The sequence below is a fragment of the Saimiri boliviensis genome, chromosome 13, assembly GCF_048565385.1.
Source record: "Saimiri boliviensis isolate mSaiBol1 chromosome 13, mSaiBol1.pri, whole genome shotgun sequence".
NCBI classification, from domain to species: Eukaryota; Metazoa; Chordata; class Mammalia; order Primates; family Cebidae; genus Saimiri; species Saimiri boliviensis.
In genome coordinates, this window is record NC_133461.1 from 53257581 (window position 1) to 53268687 (window position 11107).

General features: G+C 40.1%; 1 protein-coding gene across 2 annotated transcripts in view; it reads left to right on the plus strand.

The window, feature by feature from the left end:
- The window catches only part of OSBPL1A (oxysterol binding protein like 1A), a 242449-nt gene that overhangs the window by 115688 nt on the left and 115654 nt on the right, over positions 1-11107 (plus strand). For both annotated transcript variants that reach the window (XM_074383664.1, XM_010335492.3), the window contains exon 15: positions 3805-3911. In XM_074383664.1, the coding sequence (XP_074239765.1) occupies positions 3805-3911 (107 nt within the window). The remainder of the gene's footprint in view (positions 1-3804; positions 3912-11107) is intronic.

Sequence of the window (11107 nt, forward strand, 5' to 3'; positions counted from 1 at the left end):
GCTGGGCGTGGTGGCATGCCCCTGCAGTCCCAGCTACTCAGGAGGCTGAGGCAGGATAATTGCTTGAACCCAGGAGGCGGAGATTGCAGTGAACCGAGATCGCACCACTGCACTACAGCCTAGGTGACAGTTCGAGACTCTGTCTCCAAAACAAAAAAAAAAAAAAGAAGAAGAAACACGCCAATGTGAGTTGAATGGCCCTGATGTGCCACATTGCAGTATGGCATATGGCAAGGTTCAGCATTTCTTAAATGGTTCCCCTGTGGAAGTTCATTTCAAAAATCTTGTTTTAACACTAGCTTGTCAGAGAAATGAGGTAACATTTGACTCTTCTGGACAAAAGAATTTGACACTCTCTCAATGGTGGATTCTTATAAAAACTTCTCTTTATGGCCGAGGGCAGTGGCTCACGCCTGTAATCTCAGCACTTCGGGAGGCCTAGGTGGGCGAATCACCTGAGGTCAAGAGTTCGAGACTAGCCTGGCCAACATGGTTAAACCTGTCTTTACTAAAAATACAAAAATTAGCCAGGTATTGTGGTGCATGCCTGTAATCCCAGCTACTCAGGAAGCTGAGGCAGGAGAATTGCTTGAACCCGGGAGGTGGAGTTTGCAGTGAGCCGAGAATGCGCCACTGTACTCCAGCCTTGGCAACTCCATACATATATATGTATTTGGGATATTTTCTGAAATTTTGCATTACCAGTATTTTCAAACACTTGTAAGTATTCCTAAGCATGTATTTGGACAATTAATGTTTGCTTCATGTTAACAAGTATCTGAAGTTTATGAAATATCTAAAACAGACAAAAACAGGATATTAAGCTTATGATGGTATTTAATACAAGAACTATATCAATGAATGGTTATGCTTCCATCTTCCTGTCATTTATGCCCTGAAAGTGGAAAATTACTAGATTACCCAGAAAATGTATGGAAGGCATAGGCTGTGTCTGTGTCTCCTGGTACATCTCCTCACAGTACTCAGTCCACAGTTCGTGTGAGACATCTGTTCAGGCACTATTTAAGTCGTATGGCACCTAGCATATGGTACTCTCTTTTGCTATTTAGCAACTAAGTACATAGAGAATAAATCTTCACAATTTGTATCAGAGGTTCAAAATGAAAAATAAAGTCTGTAAAGTCAAATTAGTTTTAAAATATGGTAGTTTTCAATTAGTTGGGCTTTATTAAGAATAGCTAACAAGAGAAAACTATTCCATAAGATAAATTTCATAAGATATAAACTGTGGTAAAATATCATTTGGCCTTCATACCATATATATATATAAAATATAATTTTGCCTTCATATCCATATATATAATATGTATAAAATATAATTTTGCCTTCATATCCATATATATATAAAATATATAAAATATTTGGACTTCACATTCATATATATATAATATATATAAAATATTTAGCCTTCATATCCACATATATATAATATATATATAAAATATTTTGCCTTCATATACATACACACACACATACACACACACACACACACACACACACACACACACACACACATATGCTTTTTTGAGATGGAGTCTTGCTCTGTCTCCCAGGCTGGAGTGTAGTGGCACCATCTCAGCTCACTGCAACTGCCACCTCCCAGGATCAAGCGATTCTCCTACCTGAGCTGCCCGAGTAGCTGGGATTACAGGCACCCACCACTACACCCAACTAATTTTTGTATTTTTAATACAGATGGGGTTTCACCATGTTGGCCGTACTGATCTTGAACCATAGTATAGAAACTTGAACTCCTGGGCTCAAGGGATCCTCCTGCCTCCGCCTCCCAAGTTGCTGAGACTACAGGTGCACACCACCATGCCCAGCTAATTTTTAAATTTTGTAGAGATGGAGTCTTGCTTTATTGCTGGGGATACTCTTGAACTCCTGGCCTCAAGTGATCCTTTCACCTTGGCCCCTCAAAGTGCTGGGATTACACACATAAGCCACCATGCCTGGCCCTAGCTGTAATATTGTATCTTTTAACAAATCTTGTTCTGTCCCTACCTTTTAGTTATTTTTTGATGAAAAGATTTCTTAAATGTTAAGATTTTTATTTGATGGAAGGGACAGATTTAAAGGATCTTAATGTATAATTAACAAACTATCAGAAACCATTTCAACTAAGTACTTTTTTTTGCGTTAATCTGGACATGACATTTTGCTTGTTTTTTCTTTTGTTTTGTTTTGTTTTTTTTTTTTGAGACGGAGTTTCGCTCTTGTTACCCAGGCTGGAGTGCAATGACGGGATCTCGGCTCACCACAACCTTCGCCTCCTGGGTTCAGGCAATTCTCCTGCCTCAGCCTCCTGAGTAGCTGGGATTACAGGCACACACCACCACACCCAGCTAATTCTTGTATTTTTAGTAGAGACGGGGTTTCACCATGTTGACCAGGATGGTCTCGATCTCTCGACCTCGTGATCCACCCGCCTCGGCCTCCCAAAGTGCTGGGATTACAGGCTTGAGCCACCGCGCCCGGCCCTTGTTTTGTTTTTTTAATGAGTACATGGGTTAACACTTTCTGTAGGGGACCAGGGCAGCTGCTGATACTACCATTTCTTTATTCCCAACTTAAACATAAAGTCCAGTGGTACTGGACCTTTATAGGAACACATTTTTGAGAGCAAAAGACCTATTTCTGCCAGTGATCCAAACAGGAAGTAGAGTTATTGCTGTCTTCCGATATGTTAGCCACCATGTCAACTACAGAATCATTTTTGTTTCTTTCACACTTGCTTTTGAATATAATGACTTATCTACAAAGGAAATGTTAATGTCTTATAAGGAGTGCTGTCAGTCCTTCCTGTCAGCTGTTCTTAAACTTTACATTGTTATTTAATTCCTAGAAACTTTTTTTTTAGTCTTGGTGCTTGTAGGGCAGTGCTTTCCAACTTTTTTGGCACCAGGGACTGGTTTCATGGAAGACAATTTTTCCACGGACTCAAGGGTAGGGGTGGGAGTGGGAGTGGGGAAATGGTTTCATTTTGGGCTGAAACTGTTCCACCTCAGATCATCAGGCATTAGATTCTCATAAGGAGCCCACAACCTAGGTCCCTCATATACACAGTTGGCTATAGGATTTGTGCTCTTGTAAGAATCTAATGCTGCCACTGATCTGACACTAGGCAGAGCTCAGGTGGTAATGCTCTCTCACCCTCTGCTCACCTCTTGCTGTGCAGCCCAGTTCCTAACAGGCCACAGAACTGTACCAGTGTGCATCCCAGGTTTGGGGACCCCTGTTATAGAGTATAGACCTTTTTTAGGAGAAGACTCCATTCTTTCTTTTTCTGTACGAATTTATGGCACCCCAAATAAAGCATGTGCTTAATAAAGAAACATATGAGACCCGGCTTTGTGGCTCATGCCTGTAATCCCAGCACTTTGGGAGGCTGAGGTGAGCAGATCACCTCAGGTCAGGAGTTCAAGACCAGCTTGGCCAACATCGTGAAACCCTGTCTCTGCTGAAAATACGAAAACAAATAGCCAGGCGTGATGGCCTGTGCCTGTAGTCCCAGCTACTTGGGAGGCTGACACAGGAGAATCCATTGAACCTGGAGGCGGAGGTTACAATGAGCCAAGATTGCTCCACTGCGCTCCAGCCTGGGCCGCAGAGTGAGACTCCATCTCAAAAGAAAAAAAAAAACCAAACATATGATATGTTTTGCTTAAGATAGCTAGATGGAAAGATGAAGTTAATAGATATTAAGAATATTTTTGTGGTCTTAGTTTACCTTAAGATTCCTTAAAATCACACTCACTATATTTATTTCTTTATTTGTAGAAATGCTTCCATCATTTCTTCAGAAAGTTGAAGTTGTCTCAGAAGCCTCTAGAGAGACTTGTGTAGCTTTGAGTGATTGCCTTAATCTCTTCACTAAACAAGAAGGGGTAGGTAGTTCAGAATTGAATTTGTAAAATAATTGTTTGGATGTTGCTTGCGTGGTTGTCCATGAAGTCATTGCTTTCAGATTGTTCAAAGGTAGGAAAAAATTAGTATTAACAAAGAAAATGAAAGCTTCATTTGTCACCAAAATTTAGAACTTGTCTATTATTGATTAAGCAGGATGAAATAACTTATGTTCATGTCTTTTGAATTTGTTGATGTGGCCATATTTAATAGGTATATTTAAAATTGATCTATCAGGATTGTTGTGACATTCCAATAAGAGAGATGTGAAAATATTCTAGAAACAGAAGGGCTTTATGTTTAAAAAAACTTTTATTTAGAAAATAGAGTGCTATCATACTTATCTATGTAAACTAAGCTCAATGGATTAAATATCTTTAGTGTTCTTTCCCCTCACTCTCTTACCCTTCAACAGATTGCCATTTGCTTTTCTAAATATGAGTAAAGGCTGAGTACGGTGGCTCATGCCTGTAATTCCAGCACTTTGGGAGGCCAAGGCAGGCAGATCACCTGAGGTCAGGAGTTCGAGACCAGTCTGGCCAAAATGATGAAACCCTGTCCCTGCTAAAAATACAAATATTAGCCAGGCATGGGGGCGCGTGTTTGTAATTCAGCTCCTTGGGAAGCTGAAGCAGGAGAATCACTTGAGCCTGGGGGGCAGAGGTTGCAGTGAGCCAAGATTGCGCCACTGCACTCTATCCTGGGTGACTGAGTGAGACTCCATCTCAAAAAAAAGATTAGCCTGAGAATCGCTTGAACCCAAGAGGCAGAGGCTGCAGTGAACCAAGATCGTGCCATTGTACTCCAGTGTGGGTGACAGAGTGAGACCCTGTCTCAAAAAAAAAAATAGAAAACCAAGTATGAGTAAGAGTGCTATGCTGAGCTATTAGTGATTCTTTCTGAAAGGACTGAAAAGTTGTAAGGGTTATCAGAACTAGGATTTTTCTTGTTTTATGATTTTTCCCCTCATTTTTATGACTTTAATGTAAGTCAAGTGTCAATAGGCTTTCTTTGCATTTTGTCTCTCTCTATATATATATATATATATATATATATATATGTATATATGTCTAATCTTCAGTATTTTAGTTATGATACCAGATTTCTTATTCTTGTTATAGTTTACTTGTACCTTTTGGTTAGAGATTAGGTTTCAGTAAAAGAAGATAGATGAAATGGTTTTATATACGTTCCTCTAATATGTAAAGATCTAAAATTTTATTTTCTCATGATTACAAAAGGATCCTTATGAATTCATATACAGTTTTGGTTTTTTTTGAGATAGGGTCTCATTCTTTTGCCCATGCTGGAGTACAGTGGCACAGTCATGGCTCACTGCAGCCTCAACTTCCCAGGCTCAAGTGATCAGCCCACCTCAGCCTCACAGATAGCTAGGACTACTGGCATGCACCACCACGCCCACCTAATTTTTTTTTTTTTTTTAAAGAGATAGGGCCTTTCTATGTTGCCCAGCTTTGTCTTGAACTCCTGGATGCAAGCCATCTGCCCGACTCAGCCTCCTAAAGTGCTGGCATTACAGGCATGAGCCACCATGGCGAGCATATACAAATTTTTAAATGCTGTGTTTGCTATATGTAGCATAAATTCCATATATTAGTTTATTTGGAGAATAAGACAAATATGGAAATAATAATAATGTAAAACAAACTTACCAAAAGTCTTTTAATAGAATTGTATTAACTATCACAGGAAAACATAATTGTTCATTAAACATTGCAAATGGTTGATTTTTTAATACTGTTTGAAAATATCCCTCCTCAGCACTTCTATTTTTGGGGGTTTGCAAATTTCATGTGCAAGTTTATTTAAATAGCAGATGATTTCATGTTCTAAATAAATCTGAAGAGGATGGTTGCATTTCAGAATATCTTTGAAATTAATAAATTATGATGTCATAGGATTCATGAAATATTTAGTACATTGTAAAACCACATTTCACTCATGTCTCATGTGGTATCTGATAAATGTACTGATAGCTTTCTTTTTCTAGATATGCATGGTTTTAAGGCTGAACATTAGATTGGAAATAATGTGTGAATTTTGTGCATGTTTAATTTCTGGAGGAATCAAACTATTCTATTTTTTAAACTATCTGCTTAAAAATTAGCCTAATTCTTTCTTTTTGTGAAAAACTAGATGTGTAAGAGTGTTAGCCTAAAGTTTAGGCTAATTTACCTCTTTCAGCCTCTTAAATTTGTCATGAGTATTAAATAAGATAATATAAGCAAAATACTTAGCATAATACCAGACACGTAGTAAGCTCTGAATAAAAGTCAACAGTTTTTGTAAGATCTTATCTAATTAACATTTGTAGCCTCTCTTTTCTGTTAGTATCTTGGAGCTTTTATGTGTGTAACTTTGGATTTATCTTGTTTTGGGAAGAGGTATCATTGTCTAAAGAACTTTTATTTGACCACTACCACTGAGATGATCATGTTATGTTTCCATCCTTGTTATTTAAATGACAAGGCTACTTTACTTCTCTGAACCTTGCTGTCTTCATCTGTTAAATAAGGGAGACCATATAGCAAGCGTTTAGACGCACTGTTCTGAAAGTCTGATGGACCTGTTTTAAATCTCAGTCTTTCTCTAACTTGTCTCCAACTATGGGACAAGTTTCTGTAAAATGAAAATAAACACCTCTGAGTTGGGTGTGGGCATCAACTATATGTAGATGAATGATACATATATAGAGTATGTTAGCATACTGCGTGGAACACAGTATTCCATTTAGTAACTAGCATTTAATGTTTCAAACTTTTGGAGTATCTAAGATATCTTTTCTGTAATTATATGAAATACTAACTCCATGAAACACTTGAATCTATGGATTTCCTTCTCAACAATAAGATAAACAGTGAGAAGCCACCACAAAATATTTGAAAGTGACATTTCTGAAGTTAGTCTTTCAAATGCATAAGGATTACAACATAGGAATTTAATAGCATAATCGAGGTCAGAGTGGTGTAATTATGTGCTGTAATGCCTTATTTATCTGGCATTGTAAATTACATTTCTATTATCTGGAAATTTTATTTAAAGAGCAGGCATAAGCTTTGAAGTCCTCCAGACCTGGCTTTAATTCCTGGCTCTGCGATATTTACTCTCTTTGACTCCGTTTTAAAATACAGTCTCCTTTTTAAAATGGTGACCACCCAAAAGGGATTGTATTGAAGAGTAAAGGAGATTATGTTGGTGAAACACCTCTGTAGGGCCTGGCACAAAATAGGGATCCAGTAGCTATAAGTGACCCCAGCCCCCACAGCAGCAACGCTGTTTTTATTCTAGTCTTTTTCGATGGCAGTTATTCTAAATGTTTCACATCTTTTTTTTTTTTTAATTTAATTTTATTTTTTTATTTGAGACAGTTTCGCTCTTGTTACCCAGGCTGGAGTGCAATGGCGCGATCTCGGCTCACCGCAACCTCCGCCTCCTGGGCTCAGGCAATTCTCCTGCCTCAGCCTCCTGAGTAGCTGGGATTACAGGCACGCGCCACCACGCCCAGCTAGTTTTTTGTATTTTTAGTAGAGACGGGGTTTCACCATGTTGACCAGGATGGTCTCGATCTCTCGACCTCGTGATCCACCCGCCTCGGCCTCCCAAAGTGCTGGGATTACAGGCTTGAGCCACCGCGCCTGGCTATGTTTCACATCTTAACATAAAATTTTAAAACTTACTTTTATGTTTCTTTCTTTCTTTTTTTTTTTTTTACAAGCCCTTGTCAGGCCATAATTTTATGTTTTCTAGGTGTCTCGAGATTGGCCTTTTGTATGTCAATAATTACTCTGCACCTTAATACAGAGGTGCCCTCAGGGGATAATGTTTATATGAGTCTGTGTTTTTCTGCTAAATGGCCTGGTCCTGCCAATGCTTTTTGAACTCTTGTTTGCTCTTTATAGGTTTTTAAAAATTACCCCTCTTGATTTTTCTAATTAACTGTGTACTTGCCTCTAGCAGTAGAATACGGATGCCTTCCGATTTACTCTTTCTAATCTCCTATTTAAAAGAAAACCAGATAACCAAACTCCATAAAACTATGTTCAGTCAGAGTAAACTGGCTCTCTGTGAGAATCTTGGGGGCTTACAGTGTATGCAGGCCTTCGTGCCTTCTATTTCTGTGGTGTGTGGGTGTTTTTTGCTTATTTGAGGATGTACTGATATGACCTACATAATCGAGGTTTTCATGGGAGCTATAAATAAATGAGACAATATTGCAGGCAGATTTTTATTTGTAAATAAAACTGCTTATGACCGGGTGCAGTAGCTGATGCCTGTAATACCAGTGCTTTGGGAGGCCAAGGTGGGCGGATCACCTGAGGTCTAGAGTTTGAGACTAGCCTGGCTAACATGGTGAAACCTCATTTCTACTAAAAATACAAAAAAAAATTAGCTGGGCATGGTAGTGTGCACCTATAATCCCAACTATTTGGGAGGCTGAGGCAGGAAAATCACTTGAACCTGGGAGGCGGAGGTTGCAGTGAGCTGAGATTGTACCATTGCACTCCAGCTTGGGCAACAAGAGCAAAACTCCGTCTCAAAAAAAAAAAAAAAAAAAAAAAAGAAAAAGAAAAGAAACAAAACTGCTTATGCTGTTGAGAAAACGGCAATATAAAAAATAATTGATAAAGCTGGTGGTTGCTCTACTAAAGAAAAACCTAGATACTGTTTTTAGGGTGGTTTTCTTGGAAACAGTATAACAGAATGTGAGTGCTGTGTCTTTTCTTAACCTGGTCTGAGAGTTCCATTTGAAAGGCCGGAAACTGGTTTCTGGAATTGTATTTATTTCTGTAGTGTTCCTTGCCAGAGCATGTCCTCCTCATTTTGTGTACTATCAAGCTTCCATGATGTTAGTTACTCCAATTTTTCCAAGGTAGGAACTGTCCATTTAAAGTTAGTATAAGCTCACTTATCAAGTGTTTTATACATATTTCATGTTAAATCTCCTGACTGCTGAAGAGCTGTGACCCGACTGTATGACTGAAATGAGAGTGGTACTGGTTGGGCGTGGTGGCTCACACCTGTAGTCCCAGCACTTTGGGAGGCTGAGGCGGATGGATCACCTGAGGTCAGGAGTTTGAGACAAGCCTGGCCAACATCGTAAAACCCCATCTCTACTAAAAATACAAAAAATTAGCTGGGCATGGTGGTGGGTGCCTATAATCTGAGCTACTCAGGCTGCTGAGGCAGAAGAATCACTTGAACCCAGAAGGCGGAGGTTGCAGTGAGTGGAGATCACACCATTGCCCTCCAGCCTGGGTGATAGAGCAAGACTCCATCTCAAAAAAAAAAAAAAAAAAAAAAAAAAAAAAAAAGAGTGGTACTAATTTTGTGGTATATATACCATATGCCATTGGAACTATCTGAAGGGTTAGAATTCTATGCTGCTTCTCTGGACCAGACGCTAGTATCTTTGAAGCGAAATCATGCGTTCATGTGGACAGCTCTACAAAGTCATGATCTTTTCCATTCATTTCAATTCCTGTGCTCTCAGGCAGTCCTGTAGTCATTTTGGGACCCTGATCTCTTTTGTTTCCTAGTGTTCTTAACAGCTCTTTTGGGCCCACACGGCTCTCTGGCCCTCTGTCTCTGCAGTCCACTCAGATCTCCTTCCACTCTTGAGCAGAATTCCTTTGTTAAACATGAGCCAGTCACTGTATATGACTCCACTCCCTTCACTCCGGTTTTCATCTGCATCTGCTCTTATCCTTTCTTCTTGCCTTTTGCTGGAGGCATCTGTCTCCTCCCATTCTGCTTCTCTGGGGACCTTGCTTCAAAAAATAGCTCCTCTCTTTGGAATTCTCTACCCTCTTATTTATAGCTTTTGTCTATCTCCCTGCATCCTTTTCCAATGCCAGTCTTGAAAATGTGATGCTTTCTGCTTCTACTTCTTCATTCCCAGCTAGTCCACCGAAATTGTTCTTGCCAGTATTTCCTTATTGCTAAATCAGAAGACATTTAAAAATTGTCTTGCTTGTCCTCCGAAGGGCCTGGCATGTGACTGATTCTTGCTTTTTGGAATTCCACAGTGGCTTCCACAATGCCGCCTCTTTTGGCTTCTCCTTCCTTTGTGGCAGCTCCCTCCCAGTTACCTTTTTTTTTTTTTTTTTTTCTTTTGAGACGGAGTCTCACTGTGTTGCCTAGGCTGGGGTGCAATGGCTCTATCTTGGCTCACTGCAACCTCAGCCTCCCGGGTTCAAGTGAGTCTCCTGCCTCAGCTTCCCACGTAGCTGGGATTACAGGCATATGCCATCATGCCCAGCTAATTTTTTGTATTTTAGTAGAGATGGGGTTTCACCGTGTTAGTCAGGCTGGTCTTCAAACTCCTAACCTCAAGTAATTCACCTGCCTAGGCCTCCCAAAGTGCTGGGATTACAGGCATGAGCCACATGCCTAGTCTCAGTCATCTTCTAAAGCATCTTTTCATCTGCCTATGCCTTACATATTAGTACTCCCTAGGTGTCTGTGAGTGGCCTTCTCACTCCTCGCATTCTCCCTGGTTGATCTCGCCCATTCCTTTAACTAGAATTCCATGATGACTCAGATGTCTCTACCTCAGACCTTTCCTGAGTTCTGATCTAGTATATGCAGCTGCCTTTTGAACATTTATATATGCTTATATCAGAAGCATTTCAAAACGAATGTGTCTCAAACTGAGTTATCCATTCAACTCATAGACTTGCCACCCCTTCGGTAATTCAGGCCAGGATCGTGGGAACCGGCTTTGGTCCATCCTTCTTCTTTCTTCTTCCCTATCTTTAATCAAGTCCTGTCAATTTGACTTTTTTTTTTTTTTTTTTTGAGAAAAAGTCTCGCTCTGTCATCCAGACTAGAGTACAGTGGTGCGATCTTGGTTCACTACAACCTCCACCTCCCAGGTTCCAGGAATTCTCTTGCCTCAGCCTCCCGAGTAGCTTGGATTACAGATGCCTGCCACCATGCCTGGCTAATTTTTGTATTTTCAGTAGAGACAGTGTTTTACCATGTTGGCCAGGCTGGTCTAGAACTCCTGACCTCAAGCAATCCGCCTGCCTCGGCCTCTCAAAGTGCTGGGATTACAGGCGTGAGCCACCATGCCCAGCCCAATTTGCTTTTTTTTTTATATCTTGGCTGCCTGTCTCCCTTTATTCTTTCTTCCCTGACCCGAGCATGCAGTCCC